Source organism: Camelina sativa, chromosome 15, assembly GCF_000633955.1.
Source record: "Camelina sativa cultivar DH55 chromosome 15, Cs, whole genome shotgun sequence".
Lineage (NCBI taxonomy): Eukaryota > Viridiplantae > Streptophyta > Magnoliopsida > Brassicales > Brassicaceae > Camelina > Camelina sativa.
This window is the reverse complement of record NC_025699.1, coordinates 3,504,708-3,526,507: the sequence shown is the minus strand read 5'-3', so window position 1 is coordinate 3,526,507 and position 21,800 is coordinate 3,504,708. Positions and strand designations below refer to the sequence as shown.

The 21,800-nt window shown below is 37.1% G+C and overlaps 1 protein-coding gene, 2 long non-coding RNA genes and 1 pseudogene across 3 annotated transcripts; 1 reads left to right on the top strand and 3 right to left on the bottom strand.

The window, feature by feature from the left end:
• Positions 420 to 3,141, bottom strand: LOC104745045. The gene is made up of 4 exons (XR_760700.2): positions 2,652 to 3,141; positions 2,385 to 2,458; positions 1,873 to 2,276; positions 420 to 432 (listed from the first exon to the last, which is right to left on the bottom strand). It is a non-coding gene; the product is annotated as an uncharacterized LOC104745045 (long non-coding RNA).
• On the bottom strand, positions 9,289 to 10,317 carry LOC104745044. The gene is made up of 5 exons (XM_010466203.2): positions 10,303 to 10,317; positions 10,041 to 10,207; positions 9,852 to 9,953; positions 9,683 to 9,756; positions 9,289 to 9,572 (listed from the first exon to the last, which is right to left on the bottom strand). The coding sequence occupies exons 1-5, from the start codon at positions 10,315 to 10,317 to the stop codon at positions 9,463 to 9,465; spliced, it is 468 nt and encodes a 155-aa protein (XP_010464505.1). The 3' UTR covers positions 9,289 to 9,462.
• On the top strand, positions 12,970 to 13,876 carry LOC104745043. Its single transcript, XR_760699.1, has 2 exons — positions 12,970 to 13,054; positions 13,161 to 13,876. It is a non-coding gene; the product is annotated as an uncharacterized LOC104745043 (long non-coding RNA).
• LOC104745041 lies at positions 14,048 to 21,800 on the bottom strand (annotated as a pseudogene).

Below are 21,800 nucleotides of genomic sequence, written 5' to 3'. Positions count from 1 at the left end.
TCATTTTGATAAGTATTTTAAAATCAATGATTGAATAACACATGATTTTTGTCTGGATTTCCAAATCCATTAAAATCATAGAACCAATAACCCCCTCTAAATAAGGGTCAGAGGTCTCTTCACTACATAAATCGACTACTCTATTTTGTCAACTACATTCTGGTTTAGTTTCGGTTCAATTTGGTTTATATGTCAACTCCGGATATTAAGAGGGAGAGAGTACAAGTAACCATACTACTGTAATATAAAATAGAGTAGTCGATCTATATAATTATTTTTTTTTGGTAAACTAAACAAACATAGTCGATAAAGTTCTTTTTGTTGGTCGACTTTATATTGTCAAAGTATTAATACGCATTAACGTGAATATCATGAATGTCATCTCCTCCACACAAAATCACAAAAACCGACAACACAAATAGTCCAAAAGACCTTGACTAGGGATGTTAAAAGTGGGTTAAAACCCATTGGGTACCCGAAACCCAGATTTATTATAGGGTTTTCGGACCTGTTTTTCACTCAAAAAAAAAGTGGGTTTATAACGGGCGGGTACCCGAAATAATGGAGTCTTATCGGGTTTACCCTACTAAGATTATGGGTACCCGTTGGGTTTTTTTATTCTCAATTCATGTCCTACAATACGACACCGTTCCTTCACTACCCTAGTTCATCGAAGAGACGAGATCTTTTCTTCTCCCTTGATTCCGACATCAAATCTATATATTTACAAAGATCGATGCTTTCATATCTCTAGCTCTAATTAAATCGTGAGTGATTTCAACATTTTTTTGGAAACTGATTGATTTTAGTAAGCGTTGGTGATAATGATGAGCTGGGTGATTCTGGTTTAGGAGAAAGAGGAAGAAAAGAGAGCGAGAGATTTGACTTGGGTTTGTGAATCGTTTCCTTTATTGGTCATCTAGTTCCCTTTATTGACCCATGATTTTGGTTTGGTTTGGATTTCTGGTTTGTGAAACCTGCAACATCTGGTTCAATATCAAACTTGAATCAATTATTCTAGTGTATCGTAACCTGCAGTTTTGTATTTGATATTTTTGCTATTGATTTGTCTGCAAATCGAAATAATAAAACGTGATCTGAAATTTTGGTACAGCAAAGTCGGGTACCCACGGGTAGTTCTAATAGAGTCGGGTTTTTTCTGGGTTTACCCATGATACTAAAAACCCGAATGGGTTTTCTGAATCCGGGTTTTCTATGGGCAGGTTATTTTTGGGTTCGGGTCGGGTCGGGTTTTTTTACCCACCACAACATCCCTANCTTTTCTTCTCCCTTGATTCCGACATCAAATCTATATATTTACAAAGATCGATGCTTTCATATCTCTAGCTCTAATTAAATCGTGAGTGATTTCAACATTTTTTTGGAAACTGATTGATTTTAGTAAGCGTTGGTGATAATGATGAGCTGGGTGATTCTGGTTTAGGAGAAAGAGGAAGAAAAGAGAGCGAGAGATTTGACTTGGGTTTGTGAATCGTTTCCTTTATTGGTCATCTAGTTCCCTTTATTGACCCATGATTTTGGTTTGGTTTGGATTTCTGGTTTGTGAAACCTGCAACATCTGGTTCAATATCAAACTTGAATCAATTATTCTAGTGTATCGTAACCTGCAGTTTTGTATTTGATATTTTTGCTATTGATTTGTCTGCAAATCGAAATAATAAAACGTGATCTGAAATTTTGGTACAGCAAAGTCGGGTACCCACGGGTAGTTCTAATAGAGTCGGGTTTTTTCTGGGTTTACCCATGATACTAAAAACCCGAATGGGTTTTCTGAATCCGGGTTTTCTATGGGCAGGTTATTTTTGGGTTCGGGTCGGGTCGGGTTTTTTTACCCACCACAACATCCCTAACCTTGACTTTGAACATTTCTAGTTCTTCATTCGTTGAGAGAGCGTAAAAACATGTCCATACTTGAGACTTCCTTAAACTCAAATGTTCTCTTTTACATCATACAATCAAAGTCAAAAAAGCTTAAGATACTCCCGATGGGAAATCAAGATTCATAACCTCCTTCATGCTTTTGCATCTACGGAACTGTAGGTGTAGGTAGAGAGGTTTTTTTGGTTGCTAAGCTATAGAACCAATACTGATCAAATAGAGATATCATACAAACGAACTGGTGCCACATGAACTGGTGTCAAGGTCTATCTATTGCTTGTGGATGATGCTCCAGATACTGTTACATGTCTTGTAGGCCGTCTCATTTGTCTCGAATTGAAACTTCTCGATGACCCTCTTCTCACAATCTACCATATCTATAATGTTTTCCAAAATCAAGGATTCAAAACACCATAGTATACAACTGAATAAGATATATGACTAAGACAAAGTTGAGAGAATAATAGAGTGATGATGAAGGATACAGCCTGAGATCTTTGAAGGATCATCAATGTCCGGTATAACTTGCGTGACGGAAGCATACATAGATAGCTTTTTCCTGCAGAAAAAAATAGAATGGGAAGATAAACAAAATGTAACGAAACATTCACAACAAGCAAAATCATTATCAACAACGGGGTTTGTGGATCTTTGACGTTTATTGAACCAAAATTTCAATTTGTGTTAATTTTGACGACTTTGAATTTGCAAATTGAGTGACAAAGTTGAACTAGAAAATTGTAGGGCTTTACCCCGAAGGGAGCCCTTCCAGAAATTCTCGAGGGACCAAGACAAGCTTGGAACCCAGGAGGGGGTTTGGAAATAGTTTTCAACCAGCAATAGACGCGCCTCGGTTAAGACCTCATTAGCTGCGTCATTGCCCCAAGCGCAAAGATGCTTTTCAACTTACGTAAGCCTCTTAGTTTTATACTCCAACTAACCCATCAACTTGAAACCTTTTTCCGATGTGGGACACCGGACCTAGAGCAAAACAAACATAAAGCTCTCGTAACATTAATATTATACCGACATATTAAGTTAGTTTATTATTATTGTTCAGTATATATAAAGATTATGACATATAATGGTAGGGGCTGCACGGACGCAAACCCCCCTGCCACAAATAATGACGTAGGCTCTTCCTCATGGGAAGACCTTAAGCTAAGCACCCCTCCTTAATGTGCAATGGAGGTCACTAGCCTAGGCCACTCGTCTTCTTGATCACGAGTTGACCCCGTCCAGGTAAGTAATTTGTTCGATCCAGGTACGCCTCTATTTATACACCTGCAATCCCAGTCATTGTTTCTAAACCAAGCGATGTGGGATATTATTACTTAGACAGCGTGCCGTTTGATGCTCCTCATCTTTAACAACGTGCTGGTCTCTCACAAGCTTAAAACGGTATGAGTTTTTTTTTTGTGTTATCCACTCTCGGACTAGGAGAGTAGGACAGTTGTGGGACAGTGGACAAAGTTGAAGCATTTAATTTAAGTTCAGAGATAAAGGAAGAATCAAAACAAAGAGTAACACCACACTTTCATGGATCAAGCTAGTTTTTATAAGGAAACAGTCGCCTCAATGTCAAATCTTTTACAAAACAGCCAAAAAGAACATATCATTGTCCTGCCAACAAAAGACTTGTACTAATTGGCTAAAATCCTGTAGAAACAACAAAACCGGTTGGTACTCTGCATTTACATGACTGGACAAGAAACCGGTAACTTATGCCCGTGTGTCGGTACTCTAATAAAACCACCAAAGATGAGCTGACATAACCAATGAATTCAAGTGAAGGGATAAACTACAATGTAGACATACGTTCCAATAACATCATCGATAGCTTTTTCTTACCGCTATGATCAGTTTCCANTTTTTTTTTTTTTTTTTTTTTGACGATTAAACTCCATATATTAAGTTAAAGGAGATGACTCTCTTCGAGAGAGAGCCAATTCGGTACTGACGAGCTTACATGGGAAAAACAGAAACCTCGTGTTCTTGCACATTTCGCAAGTTTATCGGCACGGATATTATCCTCTCGGGAAATATATCTAATACTAAAATTAGCAAATATATCTCTGAAATGAATAAAATTCTTCAATTCTGATGAAATGGTCGGCCAATCCTCGATATTAGACGTCATCCTTAGGAGGTCTGAGCAATCCATAGCAAAAATAGCTTTATCCAAGTCCAAATCTAATAAGCATTCCATAGCCCAAATAAGGGTATCTAACTCTGCATGTAGTGGGGATAGGCTTCTGCGCGATCCTTTTAGCCCCATGTGCAGGATTCTATCACTGATAGACGCAATCCAGCCATGCCCACTCCTATCCACCTCTGTATGCCAAGATCCATCTATAAAGCATACAAGAGATTCTCGAGGAATTGGAACCGCTGATGCTAAGTCTCTGTTATTTGCTCTTCTCCAAACATCTTCTTCTTGGATAGCTTTCTCCAGTGTATCTTGCGGGGATTCAAAGATATTTTCAAACACTTTCTTATTTCTTGCCTTCCAAATGTACCACATCATCCACGGAAACGCTCTCAAGTTTTGATCAGTTGCACCAGAGTCTTTACCACGCCCATATAGAAAATCGAGGTTGCTATATAGGGAAGATGAAGGGAACACAATAGGATGGGAAGGGATTGTCGATAAAGCCCATACTTGACGTGCTGGGGGGCATTCAAATAGCATATGGTTTATAGTCTCCTCCTCCGCTCCACATCTAGGACAACTTTTATCTCTACCAATATGGCGATAATGCAGGCGTTGACATGTTGCCAAGCACCCAGTCACACATTGCCACACGAAATGCTTAAGCTTCCGTGATGTTTTTAACTTCCATGCTTGCGCCTTAAGTGTCGTAACACTAGGTCCCTGAGAAGGGAGGTCGCAAGCAGGGCGAGAGATAGCTCTCGCGGCTTCATATCCAGATTTAACAGTATAATTTCCAGACTTTGTCAGAGTCCAAGAATAGCCGTCCCTAGAGGCATTCAAGCTCGGTTTAATCCCCAAAATANGGTCGGCCAATCCTCGATATTAGACGTCATCCTTAGGAGGTCTGAGCAATCCATAGCAAAAATAGCTTTATCCAAGTCCAAATCTAATAAGCATTCCATAGCCCAAATAAGGGTATCTAACTCTGCATGTAGTGGGGATAGNTTAAAATCTATCAAGGTGTTAACACAAATCAAGGGATTTCTCTCATTAGATAAACTTTGGGGTGGCCGTGCTGGCGTATCTGGGATCCATGGATCAGTCCAGATGCACGTATTAAAACCCGAGCTTATGGTCTTACGGATTCCGTACGAAAGAACATGCTTTGCTGCCAACATGCTCCTCCAGCCATATGAAGGTCGATTCGATACTTGTACCTCTAATGGACTACAATATCGAAAGTATCTCCCTTTTAGAACTCGGCCAAGAAGGGAATCTGGATATCTCAACAATCTCCAAAGTTGCTTTGCCAAAAGGGCAAGATTAAATTCTTCTAGTGTTCTAAAGCCTAGCCCACCTTCCGAAGTTTGAGTACACATTTGCTCCCATGATAACCAATGTAGTCCTTTACTATCTGCTTTATTGCTCTACCAGAAATTGGCTATCGCGCTAGTTAATTTTGAGCATATAGCTTTTGGTAAGAGAAAACACGACATTACATATGTCGAAATTGCTTGCGCCACTGATTTGATCAGGACTTCTTTGCCTCCCTTGGATAGAGATTTCGAAGTCCATAAGTTTACCTTCTTATGGAGTCTATCCCTCACGAATGCAAAGACTTGTGCCTTTGATCCATGAATCTTCTCGGGGAGACCCACGTATGTACCCATGCCTCCTTCTTGTGATATCCCAACAATAGATTTGATCTCTTGACGTATATGGGACGGGACCTCGGTTCCAAACATGATGGAAGATTTGGAGAAGTTAATTACTTGTCCAGACGCCTCGCCATTAAAACGGATTATATCGATAATTTCCTTGCATTGCTGAGGATCAGCTCTCTAGAAGAATAAACTCTCGTCTGCAAAAAGTAAGTGGGAAAGACGTGGGCTTGCGTTTGAAATACGTAAACCCTGGATCTTTCCTTCTCTTTCTGCGTTCCTAATCTGAGCAATTAAGGCCTCAGTACAAAGTATAAATAGGTATGGAGAGATTGGGTCCCCCTGACGAATCCCACGTGTTGGCCTAATTCGTCCCTTGGGATCTCCATTGATCAAAATACGGTAGGAGACGGAAGTAATGCATTGCATTATCCAACCCACCCATTTTTGATCAAATCCCATTTTTTCCATCAAAGCTCTTAAGAAGTTCCATTCCACCCTATCATAAGCTTTACTCATGTCCGTTTTTATTGCCATAAATTTTTTCTGGTTAACCTGATTAGAACGGAGGGCATGGAAGTTTTCTTGAGCAATGAGGATATTATCTGTGATTAATCTTCCTGCCACAAAGGCAGATTGGGTCTCGGATATAAGTTCCGGCAAAAATTTCTTAAGACGTAAGCTCAAATTTTTTGAGATCACCTTATAGCTCACATTACACAAGCTAATAGGGCGAAATCTTGACATTTCACGAGGTCGTTCTCCTTTCGGGATTAAACAAATATTCGTCTCATTTAGCTTGCCATCAAAAATTCCTGAGCTAAAGAAGCTCTTCACCATCTTAGTGAGATCGCCTTTTATGGTTTCCCAAAATTTTTGGAAGAATAAAGCAGTCATCCCATCTGGTCCTGGAGCCTTCTCCGGATTCAGGGAGAACAAAGCTCGTTTGACTTCTTCTTCTGAGATTTCTTTTGTGAGATGCTCATTCATAGCAGGTGTGACCAAAGTTGGTACATCCTTAATGGCCGGTGTAGGGTCACTCGCATTCGAGGATGAAAAGAGATTGTCAAAATACTCTACTGCAACTTTTTCTATTCCTTCTTCTGTATCAACCCAAACTCCAAGTTGATTAAGGATGCCAGTGATCTTGTTCCTTGCCCTTCTTTGTTTTGTTGAAGCGTGGAAGAATTTTGTATTTTGGTCTCCTTCTGCAAGCCACAGTTCTCTGCTTTTTTGGTGCCAATATGCTTCCTCTTCCCTATAAGCTTCGCAGAGTCGCCATTTTAGGTTGAGGAGAGTCTCCGACGATGCTTGATCATCTCCATATGCCACATCAATCTTATCTTGAAGTTCCTTAATAAGTTTTTCTAAGTTTGTTTGATTATTTTTCTTCCAAATGGAGATTGCTCTTTTACAGTTTTGAATTTTTTTCAGGATGGATCGGTCGACAAAATTGTCGTCCCCTCCCCATCCATCTATCACCGCATCTTTGAGGCCTGGCTTATCTATCCAACGCTTGTCAAACATAAACCTTCTCAAAAACTTTTTTGGACGTGTAAGAATAGATGCAAGGAGGGGACGATGGTCTGAACCCCACATCTTCATATACTCCACATTAGTGTGGGAAAATAAATTGTGCCACTCTTCGTTTCCCATGGCTCTATCTAAGCGACACCGAATCTTACCATTTGACCGCTGACCAATCCATGAAAATTGGTTTCCTTGGTAAGGAAAATCAATTAGACCACATGAATCAATCATAGCTCTAAAAGGTAGAAATGAGGATTCTGATCTTTTTTTTCCTCCTCTTTTTTCATGGTTCCCTATTATTTCATTGAAGTCCCCAATAATAAACCAGGGTTCTGATCTTGCAACTCCAATACGCATTAATCTTTCCCATACATATTCACGATTTGCAGGGACAGGGTCACCGTAAATAAATGTCATTAAGACACGATTTCCATTAATAATTGTTTCAATATCGATTAACCGGTCATCTAACAACAAGAACTTAACCGGATAATCATTTGAATACAATAAAGCTAAACCGCCACTAGCGCCCTCTGGCTCAACGGTTCGAAGATTATCAAAACCTAGATCATCTTGCACTTCTTGCAGATAGTACTTGTCATTCTTAGTTTCCGACAGAAATAAAAAACCTGGTGAGTATATCCGACACAGCTCACGCAGTCGACGACGAGTCAATTTGGCTCCCGCCCCTTGATAATTCCATGTTATTGTCCTCATTTATTAGTTCCGGAGGGAGAATAAAACCCCACCGTACTAACAATACTGGTTTGAGTGATTATGGACTCTAGCAATTTAAGCACTTCATTAAGAAGGAAAATGGCTATGTTTGTTTGAATTTTTTGCCTCGGTGACCGAACATTACCGCGTGACTTTACTTTTGGTGGATCACCCAAGGAGAATTTTCGGTAGCTATTTTGTATTGGGCCGTGAAAGGGCCAAGACATGATTTTAGTGTACCAGATTTTCACTCCAAAAAAGAACGGAGGACAGCATCGTGAAACTGGTGTGGGAGGCAGTTTAGTACTCGGTGTTGACCGGCGATATGAGATGGTTGAAGGGTTCAGCAAGAAATTTGCATTCGATTTTAGGTCTAGCTGTTCTGACAAAGCTGAAGCCACCATTGTAAGATGCAGCAAGTGGAAGTTGCCGAAAAAGGAGCTCACTGGTGTAAGATACAACCAGTGGAGAGTGAAGGAAGATCTCAGCGAAAGAGGGTCTCGGCTGAGTGCAATATTGCAAAAGACAGCATAAGAATTAACTCCGACCACCCTATTTTGAAAATCAACCACCATATCTTGATAAGTAACCACCAGATCAGGAGAATCGACCACTAGATCTTGACACCCAACTACCAGATCTTGAGAATCAACCACTGGGTCTGGACAGCTGACAACCAGGTCTAGATAACCAAGTATCGGACCATGATACTTGGCCGGTGGCATTAAAATCCTTGAGCAAATAAAGTCTATCGATAACTTCTTGTGACTTTTCTGATTTAAAACATGACGAATAATCTTAGCCAAAGCTAGAGTTTCTTGGTAATTTCTCAAAGTAGAAGGACACCCGTTAGCAAAATTCTTAGCATTAGCTAGAAGGTTTTTAGATCTCTCCCGGTGAGAGCGAGGACAAAGACTAGCCGGTTGGTCTCTCCACTTGCCATCACGAACAGCTTTTTGATGGAGGAAATTATCCATAAAAAAGTTTAAGGAAGTAACTTTGGAAAGACGGCGGCGAGAGCAGTTTCATGCGGTGGAGAACCGGTGGAAGAGAGGTTGAGATTGGTCAAGGGAAGCAAACCAGGAAGAAGATGAGCATTCCTCGAGATCTACGCCAGAGAGCATCTTTTGAGAGCGTGGCCGATCAGTTTCCATTTTTTATAGTTCTTTTTATTCAACTTTCTCCAGAAAATCCATTATGTTTAGTGCAACTGATGATGTAAGTGAGTAAGTGGCGCATAGAAGTACATTTATCTAGAATTCATGATACAGTCTGCTATTGTTTTGGTGACCTTAATTGTAGCGTTTTTTATTGTGGAGATGAACATGAACTTAAATACATGTTTTCAATTGGTTGCAACCAAGGTGATGTTAACGAAACATAAAGTGTTTACATCTACGAAACTATAGGTATAGACTAGAGAGGTTTTTTGGTTGGTAATCTAGAACCAAGACTGATCAGACAGAGATATCATCCAAACTAACTGGTGTCAAGGTCTATCTATAGCTTGTTGATGATGCTCCAGATACTGTTACATGTCTCGTAGGCCGTCATCTCATTTGTCTCGAACTGAAACTTCTCGATGACCCTCTTTTCACGATCTACCATATCTATAATGTTTTCCAAAATCAAGGATTCAAAACACCATAGTATACAACTGAATAAGTCATATATGACTAAGACAAAGTTGAGAGAATAATAGAGTGATGATGAAGGATACAGCCTGAGATCTTTGAAGGATCATCAATGTCCGGTATAACTTGCGTGACAGAAGCATACATAGATAGCTTTTTCCTGCAGAAAAAATAGAATGGGAAGATAAACAAAATGTAACGAAACATTCACAACAAGCAAAATCATTATCAACAATGGGGGTTTGTGGATCTTACTCATCTCTCAAGTTGTCCCGCGCTTTTCTCTTTGTGGAGTTCTTATGTTCAGCAATTGAATCCAACTGAGCATTCAGGTCATTGAGTTCATCAGCGACCACTGTATTGACACAAATAAATAAAACAAAGATTTATATTTTCCATGTCACTCACTCTAAATCATTAGACTAGAATAACAACTTCACTTATCTAAGCTCGTCTTTAAGTTTGCACTCCCGTTCAATCTCTTCGTCAAGCTCTTTCTGAAGACGTTCAATCTCATCTTCAGCCGCAACATCTAAATACGCTTCCTCCGTTTTCTTCTTACAAACATCGAGCTTCTTCTTACAATCTAAAACCAAAATTGCTGACTCAATCTAACACCAAACAAGCTCTAGCTAAAATCCAGGTTCTTCATCTTATAAATTATCTGAAAAACCAAATCGGGGAAAAAAAAAAGAAAAAAACTGACCTTGAATAGAGGCATGTTTGTTTTAGACTTTAGACATAAGCTCTAGGAGTTTATTGGTTTGAAATTTAAAGAGAACTAGGTTCGGACCCGCACATAAAATTAATTTTGTATATATAATTAAACTTATACTAATTGAGATTTTTTAGTTTGATATTTGGTTTGGTTTATTAATGTTTGACAATTTAAAATAATAATAATTTCACGAGCACCTTAAAATTTGGAACAACATAACAGTTTGACTGGTAACAAACTAAATCCAATAAATGATTGGTTAGATTCTATTAAATTTGTGAACTATCAAATTGGATATATAACCGCTAACAGCGATGAAAACCCATTTGAAACATATACAGATATTTAGGATGGTCGTAACTCTCTTTTCGTTTTGTCAAGTTCCATTATGACTTACACCCGTTCTCAAATTTTCGATGCATAACATAAAGTATTCCCAATATGGGACATTCCGGATATGAGAAAAATTTGTATTTTCGACTGAAAACGGGAGGGAACCGGACGAAAACATAAATTCTTGAACTCCCGCATGAAATAAACATAAATATAATTCATAGTATTACAAAACATTAAAAAACATTACAAAACATAGTAAATATAATTCATAGTATCATAAATATATATCATATGTTTTATAAAAACATTACAAAATGAATTGACTTCTTTATTCTTACTAGTTTATATATGTTTCACCTATATTAGATTATGTTTTTTTTAATACTTTTAACTGTTATAGAACATATTTTATGTATTTTTAATTTTTATTTTATTTTGAACTTATGCTAGTTCAGTTGAAAATAGTAAGATTTATTTGAAAAAATTAAATGTATTTTAATATTTAATAGAACATGTCAAGAATTTAAATTATTTATTTAGTAAACATATTTATATAGTATAACGTCATTAACCCAAAATTTTGTCATTTTGGTTTATGAATATTTGGGTGTTTGAGTGTTAATCAGTACTTTAAGATTTGGATTAGAAATTTATTATCACCATGATGTTCATGACCAAAATGATAGTTTTTTTGGTTTAGCTGGTAAAGAAATCTGTAGCATAATTTAAAAAAAAAAAAAAAAAATCAGGTGGACATACCTTTTGATGCACCAATCCCACTCTTATTGTCATGATTACAATTGAGCTGCAAAAATAAAATAAGAAGTATGTATTAGTGATGCAAATTGTGAAGAAATCTATTATTTTCTAGCATAGATGAATTGAAAAAAAAAAACTAATAACAAAATACAAATGAGGTTATTTGGTAGATTGAGTTCATAGGTTATTTATTGTGTTAGTGTGTCAAATTGAGTAAATATTGGTGAGGTATCAAAAAAATTTGATGAAATAATTCCAAATATTAAATATTTACATAAGGAATATCTAATTAAATAGTTATGTGTGTTTTAGTTAGTTTCTATTTGCAGTATTTTAGGATTTTGTAGAAATATTTAGCTTTTTTTTTTGGTGAGATAGAAATATTTACTTATTACGATTTTGATTATTATTTTCTTTTTCACAAAAACATTTAAATATTTTAAGTTAAAAAGGAAAACATAAACTGATTTCCTAAAGATATTTTATGAAAAATTATGTTTAGGAATATTTTAGTTAATTAGGAGAGATAATTTAGGAAATAATTGATTTTATGTAGTTATTGTGATCGATTAGGAATATTCAATTAGTGTGATCGATTTTGATTTTCCATATTTAACTTAATGTTATTTTGTGCAAATATGTAGGGATCAGTTTTGTAAATAAGTTTTTAAATAAATTAAACTTAAAGGGTAGAACAAAAATGTACTAAAAATGTATATATAGATATCCATATGTTATTAATTAACATATATCCCAACAAAAGGAAACACAATCATAGACATTTCTTATTTTTGATTCTTCCAATCTTAAACACACATTTACTATTCTAATCCTAATTCCTTCTTCACTTTTTCATGCTCCTCTTTCATGCACCTCTCCCTATGCGCTTTTACCGTATGATCAAAGACGAGATAACCTTTAACATACAACATTTTTTTATTAATAATTACGGAAACTAAGCATCATTTCAGCTATATATTAGTATATTTTATTAAATTCAATATATTTATTAAATTCAGATATATCCGTTATAAATTATAAACTTCTTAAAGTTTTATAATTTACCATATACGGTAAATTTACTATATTAATTCAGTAATACTCCCTCTGTTTCACAAAGAGTGTCATTCTAGCCTGATTTTTTTGTTTCAAAATAAGTGTCATTTTAGATTTTCAATGTAAAATTAAGTATAAATTTCCAACTTTAACCTCATATATATTGAAGAATATCAAGAGTCAATTTCAATTTTAAGGGTATAAGAGATATTTTCATATATTTTCTTAATTTGTGTGCAAAGTCTCAGAATGACACTTATTATGAAACAGAGAGAGTATATGTTTGTTTAAAAAAATTCAAATCACAATATATGCAGAAAATAAATATTTTCATTAGCTTATGCATTATATGATGATTCACTACATTTAAAATTTAAAATCAAAAGGAGATGATAGGAGAATAAAAAAATTAATATGAAATAAATCTTCTAAATATCTATATCAATCGGAGAATATTATATATATGGATATTTATAATATTGTAATTGTGTTTGGTTATAAGGTCTACGATGTTTAATATCCAAGATCTGGGCGTTATTTAAAACTTGAATGGTTTACATGACGATCAAGAGATTACTGCAAATGCCGGGTTTGTAGAAGCAGCGCATATTCTTCCTTTATTCACTCTTGATTGATAACTTATTCTTCATAAACCAAAAGTACTTCCATGTTTTTTTTTATGGACGTCATTTCAGATGCTCTGCAAGCGAACAGTCTACGGCTTCTAAACCTGAAGCAGTCGAATCACATGACATGAGAGAGACAACTGGGAAGTGATAGATACAATCTCTGTATTCTGATTAATTAAAGATTTGAGACTTGAGTCTGATATATTAATGGTATACTTTGACAGAGTCTCTTCAGGAAGACAATCTGCAAACGTTAAACCTCAAAGACCCATCAAAGAAACCGCAGATCCGCCTTTGCATGATGACATTGTTGATGAATCTTAGTCCGATGCCGTGTACAGTTTCAATGGAGGTTAAGGGAGAGTCAAAGAACAAACCAGCAGGCGATGAATCAGAGGAGATGAGAAAAACAACAGTTGGAAGACCTTCAAGGAAAGCTGCTGATATAATCAAATCGTACAAGGAACCCTCACTTAGGGAGAAGATGCGAGGGGGATTCTAAGTCTCTCCAGATCTGATATCGTCTCGAGCCTCTTATGTTTTTGTGATTCTGCGATTTCACTTTTGTTGAATGAGCTCTTGCTTGTTGTTATAATCACAATGTATATTCGTAGGGTGTATTTGCTTCTTTAAATCAAAAGGAGAGCTAGCGAGTGGTCTTGCAACTGTACAGGAAGGGGACTGGAAGGTTTAAATTCGGTTTGATGGAAACTCTCTGTGAAAAATTGGAATATTTGGTCAAATCTTTGGGAATCTCAATAATTTCAGGGATTCTTTTAATCTCTTGATGTAATTTTGATATTTTGTAGTCTTAATACTACAATCCAGAGAAGTGAAAACTACTGAATCCAACATAGTTCTACTTTTTCCACCAATCTATACAAGGCTTTGCAGCATGCGCTAATCTTGGAAAGGATCAACATAACTTCAATTTCGTACCAAGAAGTACTCACAATCCAATCCAAATAATTGGAACTTCAATATTTCTCTTTAAATTACAAAATTACCTCCCTATTTGTTAGAACATTAGTTTGTAAGAAACCAGTCAGTTCACCGAATGACTTTTTTTTACTAGAATAAGTTTCAGACAGCAAATATCTTTACCTGCTTGATAGGTCGCAAGCTCAAAAATAGCCTCAGAGTTCTACGTCAGTCGAAACAGCCTCAGAGTGAGAACCAGCATGACCAAGCGGAGATGGCAAATAAGCACTCGCCGTATCAGTTTCTCAATATCATGCCTCCCAATGAGCATGTAACTGAGCTTCTCTAGAACAGCCTGAAATTTTAACAATGAAACCTATGGTCAGAAATAGTGTAAGAAAATGCAACTTTTAATCAAAGATGGGGAAAAGGTGCATTGAAAACTGGCTAACTTCATATTCTTCCACATCTCTGTTTGAATCATAATTCTCAGGATTATTGTGTCTAAGCACTTAATGCCAAGTTCTGCTACATTCTCACACGCTGGTAAAATAACTTACACCAGCACCGTAGGCTATACAAGACGATGTCAAAAGCCTAAAGCAGCATAGCTACTCAGTTTTCACATAGCCCAAACTGAACACTAGCTGGTTTCACGATGTTCACCTTTTCTATTCATCTTAAGCAACACCTTAATCATTGTAGACTATAAAACCACAGTCATATCATCTAATTTATCCACCTCCAGTTAAATTTTTAAAATCACATTACGCTAGCAAAACTACTTTTTAGTGTAAGATTTCGGGCTATATCACGCAAACCCCTAAACCAGATGCCAAACAGATTAGAAGAGTCAAATGAAGAGGACAACGAATAAGAAAGGAGGAAGAAGAAAGGAGGAAGATCCATACCTCTATGTATGATGTTCGACATCTTTCAAATGTCCTCTCAAGAAATGTCTGAACATACTTCACAAGGTCAGTAGCAAATTTAGGCATGGCTTGAGCCCAGCCAAGAACCTATAAATTTGAAGAGCAAGTACTTTCATCAGAACAGATATATCTTGAAACTTGGAAACACAAAAATGTATTAAATGATGAATTGGAAGTGACCACTACACTGATCCATTATTTTCGAAAGGTCAAAAATATAAAAAGTAGCTTGCAGTTTTAAATGCATAGACGACTTGCCTCTTTTGCAAGGAGATCTATTGCCAAAAGACCTTGTAAGATAGGTCGGCCTTTTTCTACGGTTGGGGTGTAAGTAGTACTTGTATGTGCACGGGGACGAAATGCGGCAGCGCCTGCAAAATAATTTTGAGAACCATGGGTTTTTAACCTTGACTTTATGCAGAATTACACACCGACATTACTTGTACTTTGTTTTATAAATTAGTGAAATATAAATATTTCTATAGTATATTTCATGCCTAGGAAGTAGGAATCTTTGAAGATATCTGCAACAAATCTCAAAGATGCTTTAACTTTACATAAAGATGCCATATTGGTAGACCAATTCAGTTAGTTTTACGAGCAAATGCTTCAGTGACCACCTTGTGATGTCAAATCTCCAAGTCTTTAGGGCCCTAACTAACAGCTCACCTTTCAAGATGCAATTCTGAGTATACTTTAGAAAATAATTACCCTAAAATAGCAACAAAAAAACTCTATAATCAAATCTCTTATAGTTTATGGGGGTTACTTGATATAGCTTGTTGTACGCCTCTCCTGTAGTCCACAAACATTTTCAGGTAACAGGTGGTCCTTCACAAAGTTCTCAGTGAATGTAAGCAATCCATCATTCCTGCATCAAGTATTGAAATTATGGTGAAAATACTGGCGATGTCTCACAACTTGAGAAAACAATAATTTAACATTCATTTTGGACAGTGAGCAAGGTGTTTAGCTGTGCCAGGATGACAGCCTTCAAAGACAAGTGGAAATTTTGAACTTACACAAGCTGGGAATGCTTTTTGGGCAACATTGAGGTCATTTTACCTGTAAACTGCAAGCCACATAGATCATTAGTCTACTAGAATTTTGACATTGAATGAGAATGGTTAGATCAACCAGAATCTAAACCTGAAGGACAGGCCGGTAAATAGATGCAGCTATATATAATCCTTGTTCAGGCAAAACAGCTGCAGATCCGTAACCTTCCAGTGATGCATTTGGAGCCCTCTTTCCCCAACCTTGACGAATGAGATCAGCTCCTGCCATCAGCAGATAACGTCATTAAGTCCACCAAAGGTGTTCTAGCTAAAGAAAGTCAGGATGATTGATTATTACCCTGATTAGAAATCGATACAGTTGCATCTGTAAACCGAAAGGTAAATGTTAGCCATCTTCAGGTGCATCCCTGCAGACCAACATAATCAAACAAGCATAAATACTAGTAACTAAACTGCAGAGCTTCACATGCATATATTACAAATACCCTTGCAAAGCACTATGATGCGGGCAGAGAATGCGACATGTTTTGTATGTTAAACAACGTGTGAACTATTTCCTATATTGACATTTATAAGGATATCTAAATTTCAACATCCTCAGACAGACTAAAGATCCAGCAACCACAAATTTCAAATCTGTGTTATACTCTTCAAGGCTCAACTATATAGTGCGCTGAGAAGAAACCTAAATGACAAATCTTCAGACTTATTTTTCGTAAAAACCTTTTCATCCGATCATCGGAAGAATTCTCAACTCTAACATCCTCCCTACATTATCGAATGACCACACCCGGAGATTCACAGCCCAACATAAACAAGCTTGTTCTTGGAAACCAAGCCTTTCAGAACAAAATCTTAAACGTCTACATGATAATGAGAAAACCATCTGGGTAAATGTATCAACTACCAATGCTAGTGGGTCACTTGCCTTTTGTCTTTCTTTAGAGCCTTCTTTGCAAGCTTAGCAGTTTTTNAGATCAGCTCCTGCCATCAGCAGATAACGTCATTAAGTCCACCAAAGGTGTTCTAGCTAAAGAAAGTCAGGATGATTGATTATTACCCTGATTAGAAATCGATACAGTTGCATCTGTAAACCGAAAGGTAAATGTTAGCCATCTTCAGGTGCATCCCTGCAGACCAACATAATCAAACAAGCATAAATACTAGTAACTAAACTGCAGAGCTTCACATGCATATATTACAAATACCCTTGCAAAGCACTATGATGCGGGCAGAGAATGCGACATGTTTTGTATGTTAAACAACGTGTGAACTATTTCCTATATTGACATTTATAAGGATATCTAAATTTCAACATCCTCAGACAGACTAAAGATCCAGCAACCACAAATTTCAAATCTGTGTTATACTCTTCAAGGCTCAACTATATAGTGCGCTGAGAAGAAACCTAAATGACAAATCTTCAGACTTATTTTTCGTAAAAACCTTTTCATCCGATCATCGGAAGAATTCTCAACTCTAACATCCTCCCTACATTATCGAATGACCACACCAGGAGATTCACAGCCCAACACAAACAAGCTTGTTCTTGGAAACCAAGCCTTTCAGAACAAAATCTTAAACGTCTACATGATAATGAGAAAACCATCTGGGTAAATGTATCAACTACCAATGCTAGTGGGTCACTTGCCTTTTGTCTTTCTTTAGAGCCTTCTTTGCAAGCTTAGCAGTTTTTGCAGCTTCTGGAGTTGCTCGTAGAATCTCACATATGAGTTGTTGGCATTCACTCTTCATCATCAACACATAGAGTTTTAACAAGCTTAAGTATAACCCAATAGTTCAACGTAGTTTCATAAACATTTAGCTTCACGGCAAAATAGTAATTTCGAATATGATAAGCGGACCTGTAAGATTGTCAAGGGAAAACTGATAGTATAGCCTCCAGTAGCTTGGGATGCTTCAGACTCGGTGTTCCAATTCACATCAGTAGGCAATGACTTTGGTGTGTTAATGTCATGTTGCGAAGCCTTCAACTCCAAAAGCTCTCCAATAACAACATGATTTTCTATAAAAGCAACAGTAACATAAATTTTGAGCTTTCTTGACTATGGAAAATTGTTTATTGAGATGAGTTTGAGAGTTGAATTTCTCACCAAATATCTTGACAATAGTATCTAAAATCGAGTCAAGAAGTTCTTTTGCTGCAGCCTGCGCTTTGCCTCCAGGAGCCATAAGAGGCGAAACAGGGCTCACAGCCAGGTGAGTTCCTGAATTTGATATCCCATTTTGAGGTTTCTCTTTTGCTAACCTGTAGGCCTCTGACTGTCCTTTGATAAAATGCAATCCGGCAGCTGCACTCGGATCACCCTGACTACAGGCGGACTTTGACAAATTCGTAGTCTCCACATGGGCTTTAATCTTGGATATTATGATCTGATGAATTGTGGGTCGAAGTTTTTGGCTGCAAAAGTACACAGAAACATAACTCAGAAAAGTTCACAATTTCTAAGACGGAATGTACAATCTGCCATGAAGTAACTTGAATGAAGAGCTGGATCCATTCATCTTTAAATTCAAGAATGATAAAGGTTCACTGGTCCCAAATATTACACATATACATCTGATAAAGATAGTATCTAGTGATGACTGGGGTGACAAGTTAACTAACGAAATGAGGCCATCTACTAGCGATCTAAAACTAAGAGGCATTAAAGAAGTGAATTTTCTATTAACTATATCTAGCGGTAAAACAGGAACAGTAGCATTTCTATAACCATTTACAGAAAACTATGAAATTTTTTAGAAAGCCAACCATATGATAGCACCAGCAGCTGCAACTTTGCCAAGCATGCAGAGACACTGAACAAGGGTCTGTAGATACTTCACATGCAGTGGATCATCACTCTTTCTTAGTTCTTACTGCTTCCTGAAACAAAAGAAAAGCAATGTCATGAGACTGAAAAAAATGGAGAGAAAATATGCTTTATGACTGCTTCACAAACACATACTATAAACTCGTCCGGAGTGGAATCAGAAAGCCAAGGCGGAAGGTGGTAAGCAAGCAATTTACTATCAGTGCCATTCCTGACACTATCCGTGGTGGCTTCATCATGTTCTACGGAGTCCTCTTCATCATGTCCATCAAATGATGAACTAAAAAACACAATGTGATAAAAGTTACAAACATTAGCGAACTGGCGAACAAACACATGCATGGCGAACTGGCGATTAAAGACTTTGGGGTCATGGAAATACCAAAATAAGCAACGTATATTTCATATTTCCAGAACAAAGCAGCTTCTGCAATAATCAATTTACAGTGTAGTTTCTTTTATCGAAAAATATTCTAATGAAGGAATTTTACAAGAAGAATCTCCACATAATGATTAGGAAATGATGAAGTATGGTAATCTCAATATTAACAATCAAGCCGTAAGTATGGAGAATCGAAACTAAACAGACAATTGTTAAACACTGATCACTCAAAATAAACTTTATAATCTTTATACACGAATAAAGGTTCCTAATATCCCATGAAGAATCAATTGAAGGGAAAAGTTGCTAAATCACAACTTTCATCATTAGAAGCTGTTCTATATGAACCATTTGTGAGCCCTTTAACACCAAACTGAGTATCACCTTTCAGTGTCCGTGTTCTACGAGACAGTGGTTGTGAGCTCATTCGACTAGCTGCAACAGCTGTTGTTGTTGGTACTTCATCATCTCTTTCATATATGCTTGACGCAACTGAACTGCAGCATAAACATGGTCAAGAACAGAAGATTGTGCACTAACAGAAATGATGAGGCACAATGTTAAGCACGCAGGCCACTGGAATCGAGGATAAAAAGCAGCACAGCTTCTGAAATTTTCGTTTACAGAAGCTAAGAAGAAACCTACCTGTATTCACCTCTATTGTATAGGTGTGCATGCAAACCATCTAGAATTTTGAAGAAAAGAGCTCCCCGCAACTTAGTTAGCTCAGATCTGACATCTTGAAGAGCACCAACCTAGGTGAACGAACAAGAATATCTATGAGTACAACATCCACATGAACAGTAGATCCCTCGAACAGCGATAATTCGAAAGTCCGAACAGAGATTTGATGATACCATATCCCCTTCAATGGATTTATTACTAAACAATCCTAGAGATCAAATGGAAAAGAAAAAAAATAAAGAATGGGAAGACCCACAATATAACCATGAAATTCATTTCCAACAGTTGCCAACACTAGTAATAAGTAAATTACCGTTTGAAGCCCCTCACGCTCAAGCATCAGAGACGACTGGAGATACACTTGAATAGCAGCGTAAAACTGCTTATCGGCAATGAGCTTCTCAATACGAGATGGAACCTGTTCCATATTTCAAGAGGCAGGGCCAACATTTTCATCAGAAAAGCAGTTTCTTTTAAGTAAACCAAAGTGAAAAGAACAAGTAAGTACAAATATTGGGAACGTATCATCAGAAACATATAAATCATAAATGAAGTATAAAACTTCAGAGCAGCGCAGATACATAGCAAGCACTATCCAATTCCACACAAAATCAACTTCGAAATGTTACAGCTAATCCGACCAACCTTAGCAATGCCCTCGATTTGGTCCAAAAGTGAGATTATGTGCCGCAATGTAACAGAACGATACCACAACTGGTGTAATTGTTTATTGCGTGCACCCAAGCTCTGCTTTGCTTCTGCTAAATCGTGCTTCAAGTCGCCAATTTTTTCAGTGGACTCACTGAATAATCGCAAGATCTGATGAGGAAAACACTGAAAGCAGAGCAAAAGAAGAGAGATAATCAAAAACAAGGTTTTTCACAAATGAAATTTTTACTAGATAAATTACTGCCGAAGTATTCTTCCAAAAGAAAATTCTACATGTAGAAATCGTAGAAGCCGCCATAGTTTAGTATGGATATTAAATTTGCATCTTTGGTACATCAAACGTGCTACAATAAGCGGTAACAGAGGTTGCTGCTTCTGAAGAAAACGAAAGCAATATCCAATAAGTAGGAAGAGTTAACCTGGGAGTAGTTTTTGAATGGCCTTGTTGAAACCAAACCACCATGATAAGCTTGGACAACTTCATCCACAACATCACTTTGTTCCTTTAATATATGAATGTCACCTTCACGGTCATTCGAAGTCAAGATATGCACAACATGTGGAAAAGAGTCAAATCGTGCAGCAGCCCAGCTCTCATCTATACGTGCCAGCCCCTCCCCAAGGTACTGCAATAACCATGACCGCTCAGGCACAGATACACACATGTACCCCCAAAATGAAATACATAACCAAATCGAGAATGGTGATAATTTCAGTTCGATAACTCATCTAGCCAACCCCAAGTTGAAGAGATATCTAAGAAAAAGAACCGACATACTTAACTGTCCCTCTAAATTCCTTAAGGGGATGAAAAAAAAAACCAAACAATTCTTCCTTAAAGCCCGAACCTATGGTTTATTCACTCAAGCAGGAGTGAGGATAGTGAACTTACAGTTTTATCCCAAGGTACAGGCAAACCATTGAGAACAGTACCCATGCTGGCGAAATCACTCCGCTTGGCTTATTAGAGCCCAAAATGAGTGTTCCTCAGCACATTCCAATCACAAACTCTCTCTAGCTGAAATCAAAATTTTAAAATCTTGTCGTCAATTCTTTAAAGATGATTAGATTGAACATGTTATAATAAAACGAGAGTAAGTATCAGTTAGAATCAATCACAGTTTCTTTTAACAATGCAAAGAAAGTAAATTTACTCTTAAGATTCAAAGATTTGATAATTTACCGTAATCTTCTATCTCATTATTTGCTTTAACGCAATCCGGATGACATTTGCCAGCCACCCTTTTAAAAGACTGTAACAATCG